The 21,381-nt window shown below is 38.7% G+C and overlaps 1 protein-coding gene across 3 annotated transcripts in view; it reads left to right on the top strand.

The window, feature by feature from the left end:
- INTS4 (integrator complex subunit 4) overlaps positions 1-21,381 on the top strand; it is a 112,484-nt gene that overhangs the window by 52,714 nt on the left and 38,389 nt on the right. For all 3 annotated transcript variants that reach the window (XM_033405800.2, XM_004279834.4, XM_049713610.1), the window contains 3 exons: positions 4,652-4,723; positions 6,494-6,668; positions 11,291-11,496. In XM_033405800.2, coding sequence (XP_033261691.1) covers positions 4,652-4,723; positions 6,494-6,668; positions 11,291-11,496 — 453 coding nt within the window. The remainder of the gene's footprint in view (positions 1-4,651; positions 4,724-6,493; positions 6,669-11,290; positions 11,497-21,381) is intronic.

The raw sequence follows: 21,381 nt of genomic DNA, 5'->3' as shown, positions 1-21,381 counted from the left end.
CTCTCCCGTCGCGGAGCACAGGCTCCGGACGCGCAGGCTCAGTGGCCATGGCTCATGGGCCGTGGCATGTGGGATCGTCCCAGACCGGAGCACGAACCCGTGTCCCCTGCATCGGCAGGCGGACTCTCAACCACTGCACCACCAGGGAAGCCCCAAATTTTTTAGTTTTGTACCCCATAGAATCTAAAATTCATTTATGTAAAGCTGTATGAATAATGAATCACAGTGGTGAATTGAAAAGATTTTCACTTAGATGACTATAATTTGACTCAAGTGCTTTATGTTATTTAAGTGATTTCAAATCCAAACAACTCTAAATTACACGAGTATGATTATACTTCAAAAGTAATTAATAATCTAATCTTGCTAATAATAATAATTGTTACTATTTATAGAGTTCCTAGCCCACTGAGCTAGGCACTTTTAGTCATACATGCATACACATGCACATACACCCATTTCCTCATATACAGGCACATGTAAATATATGCCTGTACATACACTTATATACATACTCACTTTTTGTTTATAATTATTTTAAACTCCTTGAGGTAGATATTATATTATTTATTTTATAAATAATAAAACTAAGGTTTAGAAAAGTATAATTTGTCCAAGGCCACATAGATAGTAAATGATACTTCATGCTCTAAAGCCCATGTAGAATTCCTTCCTAGTGCGGGTCCAGTTATATATTGGGAGCTGCAGTTATGCAGCTAAGGCCCTGCTGGTTTACTAGTTCCTCTGTGCAAGCTAAGAGGTAAACTGCCCTGCTCCAATTCTTGAGTAGACAAATCCGTGATCAGGTAAACCATATATGGTCTTTAGACTACATATTCATCAATTCAGCAAACTCTGAGCATAATCTGTGCCTTCAAAAGAGTGGATAGGGCTTCCCTGGTGGCGCAGTGGTTGAGAGTCCGCCTGCTGATGCAGGGGACGCGGGTTCGTGCCCCAGTCTGGGAGGATCCCACATGCCGTGGAGCAGCTGGGCCCGTGAGCCATGGCCGCTGAGCCTGCGCGTTCGGAGCCTGTGCTCCGCAACGGGAGAGGCCACAACAGTGAGAGGCCCGTGTACTTCAAAAAAAAAAAAAAAAAAAAAGTGGATAGTCAGATAGGTTGACATAGGCAATCAGTCAATTACAATACCGGTACTCCTAGGAAAGAGCACCTAACACATGCACAGAAGGCTTCTTGGACGAGGTGTTTCTCAGTTGACTTTGAATGATGAGTATGGGTTAGCTAGGTAAAGAAGTAGAGAAGGAGAAAATATGAGCAGAGATACATGAGTACACTATCATGCATGCTAATATCATACTAAACTACAATATCATGTTAAACTACAAGCAGTTTAGTACTTCTTGGTGTGGGGGATAATGTTTGATTTGATGATGTGTGACAAGATTAAGCTTGGGAGGAACGTAGAAGCCAGGTTTTCAAGAACTTAGCTGAAATGATAAGGCTTTAGACTTAAGGCCATCTTGTACAGAAAGAATAGAGTCCATTGTCCTTGGCTTATAGCAGGATGAAAAATTTCAGATATGGGATGTATCAGAAAATTCAAAACCATGTAAAGGTTTGGTTTTCAGTTATCTGTAACTTCCCTGATGGAGCAAAGAAACTTGATTTTCAAGAATATAGCTCCATGGGACTATTTAGAATACAATCACTACTTTGAAATTAATTATGGTAATTGGCATCCTATCTAGAATAGGGTCCTTAGTTTAATGATTTCTTTTTAAGATGTTAAATAATTTAAACCTTATTAGTAAGGCTCCGGAAGTCTTTGACCTTAAAAATTATAACATTTTCAGACAGTTAGATTGTAGACTGTAGGTTTTTATGTTTGTAACTCTGCCCAGGGCTAGTCTTTCCCAGGGCAAATGTAGCTGTCCTAGTCAGCGGCAGTTTTATGTCTCACATAGTAGTCCATCTTTTTTTTTTTTTTTTTGGTCTGCTTCTCTTTTTCATCACCTAATGAATAGAGGCTAGGAGCTTAAAATTGAAATAGGCAAACAGTGCATAGACTTATGTTATTATACTAGTTGAGCAGTTTTTGTTCTGAGAGCAGGTTTGACGCACTTGTTTGTTAAATATCAGTTTTCTTAGTGTTATAGATTGTTAAGTAGGGGTAGTAGTACAGTTGGAGAGCTTATACCTGAATATATGTGTCTTGGTCAAAGTATACAGGAATGTAGATGTTTTTCTGATTGGTGAGATGCACTTTATGATGAACTCATTATCTTTTCGGTCCAGATTTCCTCCTTCTGTGCTTTCGTAAATGGTACCATCATTTACCCAGAGGCATTTGAGAATCCTTTCTCTGTGTCTCGTATCCACTGAGTCATCAACTCTTATCAGTACTACCTTCTCGACATACCTTGAATCTATCCCTTCTCTATTTCCACTGCGCTTGTAACAGTTCAGGTTTTACTATTTTTCAAGTGGATTATGCTGTAAGGTTCTTGCTATTTGTGGATTTAAAATGGAAAGCTTCAGCTATTCTTACATAACACTGGAAACTTGTTACAAATAATGATGTGCAATTTTTTGAGGCTAGAATTTGAATAGTACCCCCTCTTTGCTACTGTGTTGGGAGAGAGCTCAGTTGAAGGCTTTGGAGGAGGACGTTGAGATTGTGGGTTCCAGTAACTTACTGTGAAGTCATTAAAACTTTCATTCTTTGTAGAAAAACAAAGTGCCTGTTAAAAAGCCAACTGTTGGGGACTTCCCTGGCAGTCCAGTGGTTAAGATACTGCACTTCTAATACAGGGGACACGGGTTCAGTCCCTGGTCGGGGAACTAAGACCCACGTGGCTCATGGTACGGCCAAAAAAAAGACAACTGTTAATGTTGGTGGTAAGACTAAAGAGAAAGTGAGGAGTTCTTAAAAATGTATAGTTTTTATTCATAAAATTGATGTTTTGCATTAAAAAAATGAATGTTAGATTTGGTATTGGCTCAGACCTATGTAACAAACTATATACCATGTAGAGATAAGAAAAAGTGGTTTTGAAACTACTTAAGGTGAACAGTACAATTGCCCTTCTAGAATTGTAGGAAAGATGTTAACTTGGGTAAGAGTACTCCCAAAGAACATGTAACTTGATATGGAAAATGTGATTGGAGAAAAAGTCTGAGCCTGTATAAACATTTCCATATTTATTAACTTGGGAATTAGAGAAGATTTCCAATATATTCCTTAAGAATGTCTAGGACCTGCTTTAAATAGCCTCCTAACTTGTGTCTCTGCTTTGTTTTGGGTTCCTTCTGGTCCACTAGCCACATTGCTGCCAAGATGATGTTTATGAGTATAAATCTGATTATGTTTCTCTCTTATTTGAAATGAGCAAGTTACTGAATCTCTCAGCCTCAATTTCTCGTAAAAAATAAATAAAAAGTGAGGATAATGCTCATTCTTCATGGGATTATTGGGAGGGATACATTTTTAAAAGCAAGTCTTTGTACATTACTGAGCTCATTAAATATTTAATAGAAATTATCTATAGAGTTATTATTCATAAGGCAAACTCCTTACCATAACAAACAAAGACCTTTATGACCTGCTTTCTACCGACATGTCTTGCCTCATTTTCGGTACCCCCGTCCTATGTTCTATTCATAGAACCACTTGATGTTTCCCACATGACATTTTCTTTATTCATTTAATTGTGATTTCCAGTTCCCCAGATATACCTCTCTCTGCCTCCACCCCATACTGCTTTTCTTTAAGTTCCCATAGCACCCTTTATAAATGTATATTATAAAATTTCATACCATAATGCAGTAATCTCTTTACTTGTCAATTTCCCTCACTAGTGTGTGATTGTTGAGTGTAGAGTTGATGTCTTTTTATTTTTGTGTACCTGTTCCTGGTAACTCTAGGCATATAATGGAATGGTTGCTAAGTATATATTTGTTTAATGAATGAATGGACAAATGAATGGAAAGGATGGAATGAAAAGGAATGGAGAGGCAGTGGAGAGTAGTAGTAGTTAAGGCAAAGGATTCTGGAGCCTGGGTTTATAGCCCAGCTCTGTAATTTACACTGTTTGTGACCTTGAATGAATTACTTCATCTTTTTGTGCCTTCTTTTCCCCTTATATAAAACGTGACTAATATTAGTATTTACTTCATAGGGTTGTAGTGAGTATTAAATGAATTAATATATGTATAAAGCACTTAGAGCAGTGCATGACACCTAGTAGCTCTATATAGGTGCTAGCTGCTGCTGCTAGTGATTTTATTATTTTCCTGACGATTCAAAACCCATAGGGATCTTTACTATCAAGAATAATGTTATCCAAATATCGTATATTAATGCACATATGTGGAACCTAGAAAAATGGTACAGATGAACCGGTTTGCAGGGCAGAAATTGAGACACAGATGTAGAGAACAAATGTATGGACACCAAGGGGGGAAAGTGGGGGTGGTGGGGGTGTGATGAATTGGGCGATTGGGATTGACATGTATTCACTGATGTGTATAAAACTGATGACTAATAAGAATCTGCTGTATAAAAAAAAAATTAAAATTAAAAAAAAGAATGTTATCTTTATGCATTTAAGTTGGCGGCAAACTTTGAATTTGAAGATATTGTTCAGATCTTAAAAGTTGTTTAATTGCTCTGGATTCTTCCTTTTTATAGGGCTCTATGGAGCAAGTCAGTTCTCATTTCTTGGAACAGACGCTTGACAAGAAGCTGATGTCAGATCTGAGGGTAACTTGAATTCTTTGTTGTTTAAACTGGGTTTCTGAAACCAAAATCAGTGTAGCTATATGCCAAGTTGTGTTGATTTAATTTTACAGCCCATAAATTTGTTAATTAGGATGACTAGATTACATTTTAATTTAAAATCTTAGTAAATTGAACCAAATTACAAGTTACTTTTACAATTGTAAAAGTACTTGTACAATTACAAGAGGCAAGATTAACTTTCTATTTGTTAGAAACTACAAAGGTCTGGTCTTTGTAGTTGTGACTTTGTCTTTGTCTTTGTGACTCCTTTCAACAGCAGTTCTCATGGAAGAGTGAGTAAATCCTTTCTCTGAACAATAACAGAATGCCCTTAAGCTTTGACTGTGATAGTTGTCTGACATAGTTGTCAAGAACAAATATGAGTCTGAGAATATGATAGGAGCATTCATTGTCAGTATCTTTGTTTTTTATTTTTATTTTATTTTTTTTTGCGGTACGCGGGCCTCTCACTGTTGTGGCCTCTCCCGCTGCGGAGCACAGGCTCCGGACGCGCAGGCTCAGTGGCCATGGCTCACGGGCCCAGCCGCTCTGCGGCATGTGGGAACCTCCCAGAACGGGGCACGAACCCGTGTCCCCTGCATCGGCAGGCAGACTCTCAACCACTGCGCCACCAGGGAAGCCCCTGTAGTCTACTTTTTATATTTACCACTACCTCATACGCTTTTTTTTTCATATTAACTTCATACTTACTGTTTTTACTGATAGCATAATATTCTGTTAAGTAGATGTGCCATCATTTTTTTAGCCCTTTATTATACATTTACAGTTTCTCCTTAATTTTTCCACCATTATAAATCACATATAGAGAATCACCTTCATGGATATTAGATCTTTTCTTGTTTTGATTTATTCCATAAGATGAATTCTTGGGAACGGTTGGGGAGTTAATATCTGTGCTTCATGAAACATTGCCACATGGCTTTCTTGAAGGACATTCCCTTCATTTGAGGTCAGTGATTGCTTAAGTGTTCTTTGTGTATACTGGGGTGGAAGTACAAAGAAGGACACGCTCATGGTGATGGTGAGGGATGGGTAATGCAAAGGTTTCTAAGACACTTCGCAAGGTACAAACTTTACTTCTGCGTCTGACCCACATCCTTGTAGGCTGAGGTGCTATATTTCATCAGTGCCTTTGAGATGATCAGCCATGAGGATGTGGGCTCACACCAGGAAGGTTCACAGAGGCTGATATCTATGCCAGTTTATTCATTTATGAAGGTAACTGTAACTGTCAAGTAGACTCAATATTTACTTTAGCTGACTAGTATATTCCCCCTTAGGCAATCTGTGAAGAAAGTAAATTTACTAGACACTTGCTTGGTGAGCATAGTGTTGTCAAATAGAGGCTTACTTCTATGGGATGAAAAAATTATTTTCTAGGGCCAGTGTATTGTCTACCCAGGATGGTGCTTGGAAGGACACTGCCATTATTTACCTCTCTGGTTCTCCCTTTCCTGTGTTGCCATGGCAAACATAACCACCTGTCCAGTCAACATTCTTGTGCTATCTTTAATGAAGTTACTATCTTTAATAAGGTTACTATCAGCTACTGATGACCTGAGAACCTTGGTCTTAACTTCAAGTTGAATTTGCATTTCTCTGCTCTGATCTACTGAGTATTTTTTTTTTAAATGTAACTCTCAGCAATCTTATTTCCTACTTTCTCATGTTCTTGGGGTGCAACTTAGTTCTCATGAATCTCTATCAAGTGGTAATTGTTGTCTTCTATAGAGGAAACGCACTGCACATGAACGTGCCAAGGAACTTTACACTTCAGGAGAGTTTTCCAGCGGCAGGAAGTGGGGAGATGATGCTCCCAAGGAAGAAGTAGATACAGGGGCTGTGAACTTGATCGAGTCAGGAGCTTGTGGAGCCTTTGTTCATGGATTGGAAGATGAAATGTATGGTAAGAATGACTTCATAAAAATAACAGTGCCCATTTACTGAGTGGCTGCTATGTATCTGGCATTGTACTGAATGATATATACAGGTTGTCTCACTTAATCTTTATAGTCACTCAGTGAACTATCTACTATTATTTTAATTTTATAAACAGAAGAGGTTGAGGTTCGCGTGGTATGGATCAGTGGTTAAGAGCATGGACTTTGGGTTCAGTCAATTTAGGTTCAAATTCTAGCATTTTTGTAAAGCAAGGTTAATAGCAAGTGTTTCTGAATTGTGATAATGAAATGACATTACATATACATGACATGATACATAACCCAGTTATAGTAAGCACTTAATAAATGGTAGTAAAAATTGATATTTATACTGATAACAATTGTACTTTCTTATTAGTCACTCAGCTAGTAAGAGACAGAAGCAAGATTTAAACCCAGGTTAGTCTGACTAACTAATGACTAATCAAGCCTTTATTTTGCCTTCATTTTTGAAAGATAGTTTCACTGGGAATCAAATTCTAGATTAATAGTGGTTTATTTATTTTTTTGTCCTTTAAACATCTTGTTCCACAGTTTTCCAGTTTGCATTTTTCTGTTGAGAACTCTGCTGTCATTTTAAATCTTTGTTCTTCCATACATAATGTATCTTTTTTTCTCTAGCTGCTTTTAAGCTTTTCTCTTTATCACTGGTTTTAAATGATCTAATTATAATATGCCTTGGTATAATTTTCTTCATGTTTCTTATACTTGGAGTTTGTTGAGCTTCTTGGGATCTATGGGTTTGTGGTTTTCATTTGGAAAATCTTTGACTGTTATTTCTTTAAATATTTTTCTGGCCCCATGCTCCTTTGGGGACTCCCAATTACATATATATTAGGCTACTGAGGTTGTCCTGCAGCTCACAGATGCTCTATTCTTATTTTTCCATGTAATCTTTTTTTTCCTATTTGTTTCATTTTGGATAATGTTTATTGCTTTGTCTTGGAGTTCACTAATCTTTTCTTCTGCAGTGTCTAATCTGCTGTTAATTCCATCCAGTATATTTTTCATCTCAGACATTGTAGTTTTCATCCCTAGAAGTTTGATGAGAATTTGCATTTGTTTAGTATCTTCTGTATCGCTACTTAATACGCTTTATCTTTTCTTTAGCTTTGTCAACAGAGAATGTATTTACAGTAACTATCCTGATGTCCTTGTCTCCTAGCTCTGTTATTTGTGTGATTTCTGGGTTGGTTTTGATTGATTGATTTTTCTCCTCATTACGGATTATATTTTCCCGCTTCTATGCATGCCTGGTAATTTGGGATTGGATGTCAGACACTCTGAATTTTACTTTATTGGGTGCTGAACATGGTTATATTCCTATGAGTATTCTTGAGCTTTGTTCTAGAATGCAGTTAGTTCAGGTCTTGTTTTTAAGCTTTGTTAGGTGGACCTAAGTAGCATTTAGTCTAGGGGTTATTTTTCATCACTAGTGAAACAAACTCTTCTGAAAAAACTATTGTTGACCATGTGTGAGCTTTGGAGATTGTTCCCTCGAACCCTCTTGAGTGGTTCTTTCTCAGGCCTTGGATAGTTTCTTCACAGAACAGAACTTGCCTGAAGACTTGAGGAGGACCCTCTGCAGACCTCCTAGGCTTGCTCTCTCTGTGCATGTCTTTCCTTTCTGGTACTTTGCCCTATGAACTCTAGTCACATTGGCCTTTCCAGACTCCCAGCTCTGTCTTCTCAACTCAGGGCGACCTACAACCTGGAAACTCTACAGACAGTAAACTGGTATAAAGCTCACCTCATTTATTTCCTGTCTCTCAGGGATCACTACCTCTTATTGCCTGTTGTATAGTGTGTTGAATACTTTTCTTTCATACATTTTGTCTCTGTTTTTAGTTGTTTCAGATAGAAAGATAAATCTAGCCCTTGTTACTCCATTTTAGCCAGTAATAGAAGTGCTTGCAAAGCTCTTACGATTTCTTCAATATGATGCTCTCCATTTCACATAGATCACAGACTGTCAGTGCCTTGAGATGATTGACTCCAGCCTATTTTCAGTGAGGCTAACAGATGTGGGGAGATAATATTGATTGTCCAAATTTTATAGTAAATTTGTGTTAGAGGATTAGAGCTCAGGTCTTTAAAATGCCTATAAAAATGATACCTCAGAATAGAACTTCTTAGAAGGGCAAGAAAATTACTTTTGAAAGACAATTTTTCTATTAGTAGATATTAGAATTGGGTTACCCTATTCAATTTGCTGTAAGATTTTCTGTATATATGGAAATTAATTAAAGCTACCTCTGCTTATGTTCTCCATGAACTTGATATATGAATTAAAAATTTAAATAGTGTTAGATAATAAGGAATTCCAGTTATTAAAACCCATTTTATCCTAAGACAGGTAACTAGAACCTATTTTATTTTGTTTCTCCTAGCATTTTTGCTTTGTTTAGTTTCTGCAATTGAATTTAATCACTGTTAATGTTTATGTGGTTGATTTCTACAGTTTTTAGTTTGTCACTAAGGTTTACTTAAAGGAACTTAACTTTGGAAAGTGATTAGATCATAACCAGCATCAGGTATGGCAGCTCTCTAATCATACCTGTAAAATTCTGGGTAAATCAGGATTTTAGGGACACATTTGCTGGGAGTGAAATGGAGCCTTATTTCATTGGCTATAGACTGTAGTGTAGTATCACACATACTTCTAGTCCTCTAGTTGTTCCATGTTCTCCCTCCTTTCTGGGCCTTTACATGTGGTTCCTCTGCATAGAAAGGCCTTTTTCCTTTCCTCTGGCCTAGCAACTCCTTCAAGTATTATTTTAGGGGTCACTTTCTGAAAAGCTGCCTCTGATCCTGTTGAGTAGGCTATGTGCCTCTTCTGCATTTTCTTCATACTACGTGTGCTCTTCCATTGTATCATTCATCACTCTGTAATGCAATTAACTATTCTAGTCTATAGTGGCTGGGACACAGTCTTGTTGTTGTTCATCTTTGTACCTTCAGTACTAAGCATAAAGCTAGTAAGTAGCAAAACTAGGATCTGATTACATATGTTAAGACACCAGAGGATCAGTCTTTTTTTTATTCTCGAGCAAGCTAATTCCTTTTCTCTGCCCTGGACCCTTAAGGAGACTATTATATATTTTCAACATTCCAAAAAGTCCAGTAGAAATTGTTAATTTAGCTACCTGTAGCTAAATTAATTTAGCTAATTTAGCTACCTGTAGCTACCTGTAGCATGCAAAGTAAAAAACCAAGCTTCTTTGCTTCTGCTTGGAATTGCATCAGGTCAGGTCATTACTGATTATCTCATGTTGATCTGAAGTTTCTCTGTGATTCCCTTGATACACTTGCAAGAGTTACACATGAGTCAATGCAATGTAATGGATAAAGCCCTAAGAAGCAGGGTTAGCAGTTAAAACATTTGGGTCCATCTCTGGCTTGCTTTGTAATTATTAGCAATTTCCTGTTTAAATTACATAGATGTGATGTAGAGCAAATCCTTCCCTTCTGATGAAAAAGAGGAATTTATAAGTACCAAGAAAAATCTGAGTCATCTCCCTTTTGTGTAGTAACTCTGCTTTTAAGGTGTCTATAAAACCTTTCTTATACAAAAACCAAAGTATATTGGAGAGTTTTAACCACAATTTGAGTGTTTTTCTTTTCTTTTTTGAAACTGTACATTTTATTGTGGGAACCGCTGGAACAAAACAAGCTTGTGTGGAAGTCTTGCGACCATGGTCTATAGCTTTCTCATCTCTGTATCCCAACAGTCAGCACAGGGCCTGGCATATAGTACACGTTCAGGCGACAGTGTTAGTGAAAGAATGAAGGGCTTCCTGGATTCAGTGGCTTTACTGTTACATGTTCTGAGCATGTAAAGAGATAGAGGACATGCCTCTGTTTTCAAGGTGCTTACAAGATGTGTACCTAAATCGTAGCTAATATTTATTGAGCTTTTAACATATGCCAGGCAGTGTGCTATGTGCTTTACCCACGCTATGTCGTTTACTCCTCCTAACTACTCTGTAAGGAAATGGGTATTATCTCCATTTAACAGGTGAGAAAATTGATACTACGAAGTTAATTTACTTATTCAAGATCACCGTCCAAGTTAGTGGATGGATTACTTTTCACAATTCACTGTGAGGCCTCTATCATTCCAGAGCATGTACCCTTAACCACTATATGATGCTGGTCTAGAATTAGCAGACCTGGGTCCTAGTCTTATCTCTGCTCTCATTCACTTGAGGCAAGTTTATCCACTTTGCTGATTCTTATCTGTAGAATGAGAATAATGATATCGACCCTGTTTTAATCTTAATAATATTATTTTAAAAGTGCTTTTTTAAAAAGTACTTTACTGTGGTTGGACTACTGAGATAATAAGACAGCTGAGTTTTCAAGGAGTCAGGATCTAAACCTTAGTCCCTGTGGTACCAACATCCTTGTTCATAGGTCTGTGTGAAGGTGGTAGCAGAATCTGCAGGCATGGAGGAGATCTCCCAGAGAGAGTTTGTAAAGTAACAGGAGTAGAGAGGGAAACACAAACCTGAATGAGAAGGAATCCTTACATTTTTCCCATGGATCTTAACTTGACGTGCAGTTTTGTTTGGCCCTTTTTCTCTAGAGGTCCGCATTGCTGCTGTAGAGGCGCTCTGCATGCTGGCCCAGTCTTCACCCTCTTTTGCTGAGAAGTGCCTTGATTTCCTGGTTGACATGTTTAATGATGAAATTGAGGAAGTACGTCTACAGTCCATACATACCATGAGAAAAATCTCTAACAATATCACCCTTCGAGAGGATCAGCTTGACACTGTCCTGGCTGTGTTAGAGGTGAGTTTGTTATGCATTTCTTCATCAATACCTACTGAGCACCACTTTTTTTTTTTTTTTAAACCAGGCATTGATGATAAAATTTTGTAGAGGCAGCACAATTCTGCCTTCTCATCATACAACTCCTTCGTGGTGGTGGAGACTGACTATTAAACAGGAAATTAGAATAAAGCTTAGTATTGCTATGATCAGGGAAGGATAGGATGCTCTGGGAATGCAGAGTATCTAACCTGAATTGCCTGGGGTAAGGTTGAGGAGATAGGGAAGAAAGAAGGAATGCTGTAGTGGATACTTGAAGGAGTAGGACTTAATGAGGCATTTTCTTTCTTTCTTTTTTTTTAATGAAGTATAGCTGACTTACTATATTATATTAGATTCAGGTGTATGAAACATTTTCTTGGGAAGGAGTGGCACTGATAGTAGTAGGGTGGAAGGATACCAAACAGAGGGAGCAGTGTCTAAGGATCCAGAAGTAAGAGTGGATATGATATATTCAAGGAATTGGGAGGAATTCATTGTAATATAACATAGAGTTGAGAGAGAGAGGAGGGAAGGGAAGTGGCTACAGATAAGGCAGGAGCTAAATAATGAAGAATTCTTTTAGCCTTGATTTGATTTAATTCTTCTAGTGAATCATAGACAGCAGGAAGGGATCTTAGGGATCAATTCATTCAACCTTGGAGTTTTCAGAAAAAAGGTAATTTCTCTGAGGTTGTACAGGTGATAAGTGTCTGTGCTAGGATACGAACACAGATTTGCCTCCCAGGCTGTACAACTCTTTGTGGTTCTTCAATTGTTTCTTTAAAGTGTCTGGATTTTATTTGCGAGCTCTGAAGTTTTTCATTTATTTATTTATTTATTTGGCTGCATTGGGTCTTAGTTGCGGCTCATGGGATCTTCGTTGCAGCATGTGGGATCTTTTGTTGCAGCATGCGGGCTTTTCTCTTGTTGTGACCTGCAGGCCCCAGAGTGCACGGGCTCAGTAGTTGCGGTGTGTGGGCTTAGTTGCCCTGTGGCATGTGGGATCTTAGTTCCCCGACCAGGGATCGAACCCCCGTCCCCTGCATTGGAAGGCGGATTCTTAACCACTGGACCACCAGGGAAGTCACTGAAGTTTTTCAAAATATTAATAAATGAGAGTTGGGCTTTGGTTTCCCACCCCCCTTTTTTAGATATTGTGAAAGGGATAGCAATTTGATGTTTACATATTAGCACTTGTTATAGATTTCTGCTACATACTTTAGAAAACAGGTTAGGTGCTTTGATTTTGAAGGTCTTTATCATTCTCTCAGTTGCTTAGCACTTCTCTTAAGATTTTTCCTGAATTATAAATCTTTATAATTTTTTTCACGTATTTTTAAAAATAAATTTATTTATTTATTTTTGGCTGCGTTGGGTCTTCGTTGCTGCACGCAGGCTTTCTCTAGTTGTGGCGAGCAGGGGCTACTCTTAGATGCGGTGCGTGGGCTTTTCATTGCAGTGGCTTCTTTTATTGTGGAGCACAGGCTCTAGGAGAGTGGGCTCAGTAGTTGTGGCTCGCGGGCTCTAGAGCACAGACTAAATAGTTGTGGCACATGGGCTTAGTTGCTCCACGGCATGTGGGATCTTCCCAGACCAGGGATCGAACCTGTGTCCCCTGCATTGGCAAGCGGATTCTTAACCACTGCGCCACCAGCTAAGTCCCTCGTATTTTTTCCTAGGAAGATAAGTTTTCATTTTTTGTGTTGTTCTCTATGGTTGGTCTCTATAGCCTAGCCCCTTTCCTTTTAGCTTTCATTCCCATCATTCCTCACCTTGAACTTTATGCTGTAGTCACTCCGCTAATCATCCTGCTTTTCTTCACCATTTTGCCTTCATTGTAACTTGTTCTCCTCTGCCTGCAAAACTGCCACTTTTCATGTAGCACACTTCTGCTTATTCCCAGAATCCACACTAGGTAATATATCTAGGAAGCCTTCCTTAACTAACTGTACTGCTGAGTGGGCTAAATAGCACTCATCTGTATTTTTGTAACACCCTGTTTATGCTACTGTGGCATTTATCAGTAGGTGTTCTGTTTGTTTAATTCTTTATTCCACAAGACTGTGAGCTTCTCAAGGCGCCAGTCTTGATTTTTTCGTTCTTAAATTCGCAGTGCTTTGTAGCATCTACACAACTAGATGCTCAGTAAACGTTAAGTAGCTGAGCTATATCCCAAGCTATAATTTGACATACTTAATTGTTCATAGGGCCATGATAGGCTTATTTATGAACACTTTTGTATAAAACTCACAAAGAATTTGTTTAGGTCTAAACTCCTTGACTTGGAGTTCTGTCCATGAATTTTAGACTTATATAAACTCATTGTCTGTTCTTCTACCCTACTGCTCACTGCTCTATATAGTTATTGTGCCTCTGTACTTCACTGTGTTGAAATTTAGCTACCTGACCCTTCCAGCCTTAATTTGTCTCTTTGCTCCTTCCTTCCTTTCTTCCTTTCCTTCCTTTACTTTTTTTTCTTTCTTTTCTTCCTTTCTTTTACATTGAGCTACTACCTGAATTCAACAAGTGCTGTCTATGTACTGGAGGTGTAGTGGTCAAAAACAGATTCCCTGCTCTCATGGGACATATATTCTAAAGACAGGTAGAGTAAACAATATGATTTCAGAGAGTGATAAGTCTTATACAGAAGGTAAATAGTGATGGAGGAATGGGAAGTTTCACTGTAAAGTTAGGGATTAGTAAAAGCCTTTCTATGGAGACAGTGTTTGTGCTGAGTCTTTTTAAAAAATTAATTAATTAATTTTTGTCTGTGTTGGGTCTTCATTGAAGTGCGCAGGCTTCTCGTTGAGGTGGCTTCTCTTGTAACAGAGCACGGGCTCTAGGCGCGTGGGCTTCAGTAGTTGTGGCTCACGGGCTCTAGAGCGCAGGCTCAGTAGTTGTGGCGCATGGGCTTAGTTGCTCCCCGGCATGTGGGATCTTCCCAGACCAGGTCTCAAACCCGTGTCCCCTGTATTGGCAGGTGGATACTTGACCCCTGCGCCACCAGGGAAGTCCCTGTGCTGAGTCTTTTTTTTTTGGTTCTTGTTTACATATTTAATCTTAATAAACAGACGAACTTGGCACACTAATCTTCAGGACACAAATAAGGAGCAGGCAGCTGGGGCTATGGAACGCAAGTCCGCCGGGACAGCTGGTCGACCCAGCGGCTGGGGCCTGTGCTGAGTCTTAAATGACAAAAGGAAGCCAGCCATGTGAAAGTTGGAGGAAGGACCTTCAGGAAGAGGCAATAGCTGGTAGAAAGGCTCTAAGGCATAGGTGAGCTTTGGTGTGCTTCCAGAACAGGAGTAAGAAGGCTGGTATAGGTGGAACATAGAAAGTAGAAAAGTGGTATGAGATGAGGTCTGAGAGGTGGGTAGGGGCAGGTAGAGTACCTTGGAGGCTGTTGTAAGATGTTTGGATTTTATTCTAAGTATTATGAGATACCATTGGAAAATTTTATGCAGAAGGATAACATAACAATTTACCGCTTTCAACATATCTCATTCTTTTTTTTTTTTTTTTTTGAGGTATGCGGGCCTCTCACTGCTGTGGCCTCTCCCGTTGCGGAGCACAGGCTCCGGGCGCGCAGGCTCAGCGGCCATGGCTCACGGGCCCAGCCGCTCCGCGGCATGTGGGATCTTCCCGGACCGAGGCACGAACCTGTGTCCCCTGCACCGGCAGGCAGACTCTCAACCACTGCGCCACCAGGGAAGCCCCAACATATCTCATTCTTGAAGTTCATATCAAATAAATTGACTTTTTCCCTCATTCCTTCATTTAAGGCATAATTATTGAGTACCAAGTCCATGTGTCTCTTACTGTAGTTTTCACACTTTATCCATTTATGTCAGGTTTAGTATGTTTGTCTTATCTCCCTGATGAGATTGTGAAGTCCTTAAGTGACCATGTTGTACCCTTTACTGTATCCTTTCAGGGTTTAATGTGGTGACTTGCCCATAGAGGATGCTTAGTAAACATTTCCTAAAACAAATCTACACAGGTTAATTGTATAACTGGGAAGTTCTTAAGAAACACACAAGTCAAAATTGTTTTCTTATTACTTGACAATTGTTTCTCCATTACATCCATATAGCTGCCTCCTATCAGTGGTGGAGATTTGTTCATATGGAAAGCATTATATCTTATTTAAGTGTGCTACATACAGAGCCAGACAGATCCAAATCAACCTGTCATTTCTTCTCTTTGGTCCCTTTTTCCCTTTGTTTGTTTTTATTATTTATTGACCATCTGTTATGTGCCAGGCACTGTGCGAAGGGGGACACAATAGTGAGCAAAAGCCATGGCCCTGCTCTCATGGACCTTAGAATTTAGGTATGAGGTAGACAGACAAATAAGACACGAATGAAGGTGTAATATAAGTTGAAATAAGGAGCTCACGACAGAAAGAAGTGAGGTCCCATGGGGGTATATCATGGAGGTACTTGGTCTTTAGGAGTTGAGGGGGTACAGCAATCAGGAAAAGCTTCTGAACCTGAACTCTAAAGGAGGAATAAGGCACTAACTTGGCAGGAGGAGTTGGGAGTGTGAGGTGTAAGGACATTTCAGGCAGAGGAGCAGGAAGTGTAGAAACTGTGGTGGGTGGAAACATGACACAGTTGAGGGACCAAAAGAAGGCCTGGCAGTAACAGAGCTAGTGTGTGGTATGAGATTAGGCTGGAGGGGGTTGGTGGGACCAGCTCATGCAGAGCCTTTAGAACAACTAAAAGCTATTAAAGGATTTTAGCAGCCTTGCAATTTTGGACAAATTATTTAATCCTTCTGGTTCTTGGTTTTCTCATCTCTAAAGTGAGGATAATTTCACATATTCTTATGTTTCTTTTAAGAATTAAATGAGAGAATTCATGTAAAGCGCTTCATATGGTAGTAGTTCATAATATAGACATACCTCATTTTATTGCGCTTTGAAGATGTTGCATTTTTTACAAATTGAAGGTTTGTGGAAACCCTGCATGGAGCAAGTCTATCGGTCCTGTGTTTTTTTCTTCCCCCTGCACCCCCAACCTATTGGTGCCATTTTTCCCGCAGCTCACTTCATGTCTCTGTGTCATATTTTGGTAATTCTTTCAGTATTTGAAACGTTTTCATTATCATTGTATTTGTGATGGTGACCTGTGATCAGTGATCTTTGATGTTCCTATTGCAAAAAGATTATGACTTGCTGAGGCTCAGTTTTGATGGTTAGCATTTTTAACAATAAAGTATTTTTAAATTAAGGTATGTATATTGTTTGTTTAGATATGCTATTGCGTACTTAACTAGACTATAGTATAGTATAAGCATAACTTCTGTATGTACTGGGAAAGCAGAAAATTTATGACCTGCTTTATTGTGATATTCGCTTTGTCATGGTAGTCTGGAACCAAACTTGCAGTGTCTCTCAGGTATGCCTCAGAAAGTCATTCAAGAAACATTTACTGATTTTTCCTGAGCCAGGTTCTATACTAGGTTCTGAGGATGTTGAGATGGACAGTCCTCTTGCCTCTTAGTTGCTCAGTTTTATAGAGAAAACAGCAATATAAACCATAATTACAAGATCGTATCAAAAGTAAGGTAAGGGATGACATTCTCACCAGAAGGTTAGCATATGACCGCAGGTAAAGGCGGGGGATGGGGGGTGGGGTGTGAAATGGCACGACCTGGACAGGGAACATTGAGAAGTTCACATGTGGCTGTGAGGGAGAAGGGGTGGGAGGTGAAACAGGAGAGGTCAGTAGGGAACCAATTGTAAAGGGCCTGTGTGCTATGCTGAGGAGACTCAGTGTTATCCTAGGGGTGGCGGGGAAGCCAAATGAGGTTACTGAATGGGGGGATGACATGGTCAGATGTGTTTATTGAGAAGTGGGCCCCCCAATTGTATAGGGTAAAGAAATGAGAGAATTGCAGGGTAAAAGAGGGTGCTTAGAGAATAAAGAAGGCTTGTTTCCAACTGAGCTTCAAGGAAGAGTCCTCTGATTCTTAGATTTTGTTATATAGTTATGGATGTGTCTTTTAAATTTTTTAGTTTGATTTCTTTCATGTATTAAGTAAAACTTAAAAGTATAAAACTTTTAGGGGAAATATTTGTGACCTTGTCTTAGACAAAGATTTCTTAGATATGACACCAAAAACTTAATCTATGAAAGAAATAACTAGATAAACTGGTTATCAAATAAAAAAATTTCTTCAAAGAAACACTTGTAAGAAATTTTAAAGATAGCACAACAATGTGAATATACTTAGTGCCATAGAACTGTACACTTAAAATGTACATTTACTTAAAGTGGTAAATTTTATGTTATATATATTTGACGACAGTAAAGAGATAATGGAACCAAATCAAACACATATAATGGCTTTGATATATAAACTGTACCAAAAAAAGGGAGGGGTAGATTTGGATATAGAAACGCACATAGAGGGAAGACAATGTGAAGACACAGAGAGAATGCCATCTACAAGGCCATACAAGGAATGTAAGGTTACCACAAGCTAGGAGGGGGGTTGTGGAATAGATTCTGTGTCGCAGCCCTCAGAAGGAACCAACCCTGCTTACATCTTGATTTTGGACGTCAAGCTTCTAGAGCTCAGACAATAAATTTCTGTTTAAGCCAAAAAAAAATTTTTTTTTGAAAAGACATACCACAGACTGGGAGAAAATATTTGCAAAACACACATCTGATAAAGAATATATTTAAAATTCTCAGGAAATTCCCTGGCAGTCCAATGGTTGGGACTCCTCAGTTTCACTGCCAAGGGCCTGGGTTTAATTCTTGGTGGGGGAACTAAGATCCCACAAGCCATGTGGCACGGCCAAAAGGAAAAGAAAAATAAAAAGAATATATATTCAATAATAAGAAAGCACACCACCCAATTAAAAAATGAGCAAAAGATTTGAACAGACACTTAAGCAAAGAAGATAGCAGTGGCAAATAATAAATAAGCATGTGAAAACATGCTTAACATCATTAGTCATTAGAGAAATGCAGATTAAAACAATAGTGAGGGGATTCCCTGGCAGTCCAGTGGTTAGGTCCCTGGACTTTCACTGCTGAGGGCCTGGGTTCAGTCCCTGTTCAGGGAACTAAGATCCTGCAAGCTGTACCACGTGGCCAAAAAACCCCCCAAAAAACAAAACAATAGTGAGAAATTACAACAACTCATCTGTTAGAATGGGTAAAAACAAACAAACAAACAAAAGAAACCCTGACAATATCAAGTGCTGTGAAGATGGGGAACAACTGGCGCTTTTCATATACTGCTGATGGAAATGCAAAATGGTAGAGCCACTTTGGAAACTACTGTGACAGCTTCTTATAAAATTAAATATACACTTAACATATGACCCCACAGTACCACTCTGAAGTATTTACTAAAGAAAACTGAAAACTCATGTTCACACAAAGACCTGTATGCAAATGTTTATTGCAGCTTTATTTATAATAGTCACAAAACTGGAAACAACACAAAATCCTTCAGTTGGTGAATGGATAAATTAACTATGGTACATTTATACAATGGATTACTACTCGGTAATAAAAAGGAATAGCTGCTGATACGCATAACAACATGGATGAATCTCAAATGCATTATGCTAAGTGAAAGTAGCCAGACACAAGAAGCAGCATACTCTGTGATTTCATTTATATGACATTTTGGAAAAGACAAAAACTGTAGCAGAAAATGCATCAGTGGTTGCCAGAGGCTGGGGGTGAGGGGTAGACTACAAAGGGACACAAGGGAAGTGTTTGGGTGATGCAAGTGTTTTATATCTTGATTGTCATGGTGGTTACATAACTGTATTCATTTGTTGAACTCATGGAAGTGTACATTAAACAGGATGAATTTTACAGAATGTAAATTATATGTCAGTAAACCTGACTTTTTTTTTTTTGGCCAAGCCATGTGGCTTGTGGGATCTTAATTCTCTGACCAGGGATTGAATGCAGGCCCTCGGCAGTGAGAGCGTGGAGTCCTAACTACCGGGCTTCCAGGGAATTCTCAAACCTGACTTTTAAAAAAATGCTTTGGAGATCCCATTTCCCACTAAAAGGAACCAAAATTCCAAAGAGAAATGGCTGATTCCAAGTGTGGTGTAGGAAACATAACAAGATGACCTTGTACTGTCTTTGTCATACAGAAAGCAAACATTAGGTATTAGCTATTAGCTATTACCTCTAGGCTTATATCAAAAAGACCCAGGAGAGGGCTTCCCTGGTGGCGCAGTGGTTGAGCGTCCGCCTGCCGATGCAGGGGACACAGGTTCGTGCCCCGGTCTGGGAGGATCCCACATGCCGCGGAGCGGCTGGGCCCGTTAGCCATGGCCGCTGAGCCTGTGCGTCCAGAGCCTGTGCTCCACAACAGGAGACGCCACAACAGTGAGAGGCCCGCGTACCGAAAAAAAAAAAAAAAAAAAAAGACCCAGGAGATAACTTAAATAGACTCACACTGGGCAAAGGTGAAACATATTATTAAGGATTACAACTGCAAATCTGTTGAAACCCATGATTTTATAATAATTCAAAAACAAAACACTGCATTAGTCACCTTTAGAAGATGCTTAGTAATCAATTCATTATTTTGAAAACTGGTAAATTAAGGAATCAAGCATTTATCCTTCCTTTTCCTATACAGATGGAACTTCAAGACAACCAGCTAGTTGATAAGGGGAAGTTTTTCTTTGTAGAAGTATTCCAGTTGATAAATGAAGAAGAATGATAGAATTTATATATCATTGTTTTACAACTTTAATGAATTACCAGATCTAGGCAGTGATCTTCAGTGGTTACTAATATCACAAAAAGAAAAATATAGTTCCTGAGGGAGGTACACACTACTACCTGTGAAGTGGTCTTATAAAAATATTGAACCTGAATGTGATTAAACCTCTAAATCAAACTACCATCTCAGGATATACAGGGGAGAAATTGCAAGGGGAAAAAAAGTGAGATGTAAAGAGATTTTATGTATTAAAAGATACTTAAGGGACATATTACCCAATTGCAATGTGCGGACATTCTTGGAGCCTAATTACAACAAATAAAAACTTTTTGAGTCAGGGAAATTTTATTATGGAGTGGATATTTGCTATTAAAGAGTTATTAAAATTTTAGGCATGATATTGGTTTTGTGGGTTTTTTTAAAAAATAATTTTAAAAAAGATATTATGGAAATATTTACCAACAAAATGCTATGATTTCTCTGATTGGCTTCAGAATAATCTGGGAGGAGTGGGTAAATGTATAGATGAAGCAAGATTGGCTATGAGTTAATTGTTGAAACTGGAGAATTATCTCTACTTTTACATATGTTTCAAATTGTCTGTATTAAAAAGTTTTAAAGAACTGGCAAAAAACGCTATGGAGATATCAAATAAGAGTAAAACTGATATGTTTTCATTTACATTAGCATTAAGAAGTTGTTGGTGAGCTTTTCTAATCATTTTAGTGAGGTTGAGCAGAAAGTGTTGGGGAGGGAAGAGGCCACTCTCTGACATCATCTAGTACCTACTCTCTTTTTGTTTACTCTGCTGTAGCCACACTGCTATTTTTCAACATGCTTTCACCTCATGGCCTTTATGTTTGCTGTTCCCTTTGATTATGCCATGTAAAATACCCCACCTATCCTAGCACTCTTAACCTTAACCTGCTTTATAGTTTCTCATATGTGACCTATATATTTAGTTATTCATTTTTGTCTTTTCACTAAAAGGAAACTCCTGAGAGCAGGGATTCAGTTTTAATTACTGCCGTATCCCTAGCACTTGTACATAGTAGGTGCTGATAAATGTTGACTGTTTAATACGTGTTCAGTAAATGTTGAGTGTACCGATTAATGAATGAACAAATGAATGAATTCTTCAAATAT

This window comes from Orcinus orca, chromosome 8, assembly GCF_937001465.1.
Source record: "Orcinus orca chromosome 8, mOrcOrc1.1, whole genome shotgun sequence".
In the NCBI taxonomy this organism is placed as follows: Eukaryota; Metazoa; Chordata; class Mammalia; order Artiodactyla; family Delphinidae; genus Orcinus; species Orcinus orca.
The sequence above is the reverse complement of the archived record's forward strand: the minus strand, read 5'-3'. Positions and strand labels throughout refer to the sequence as shown.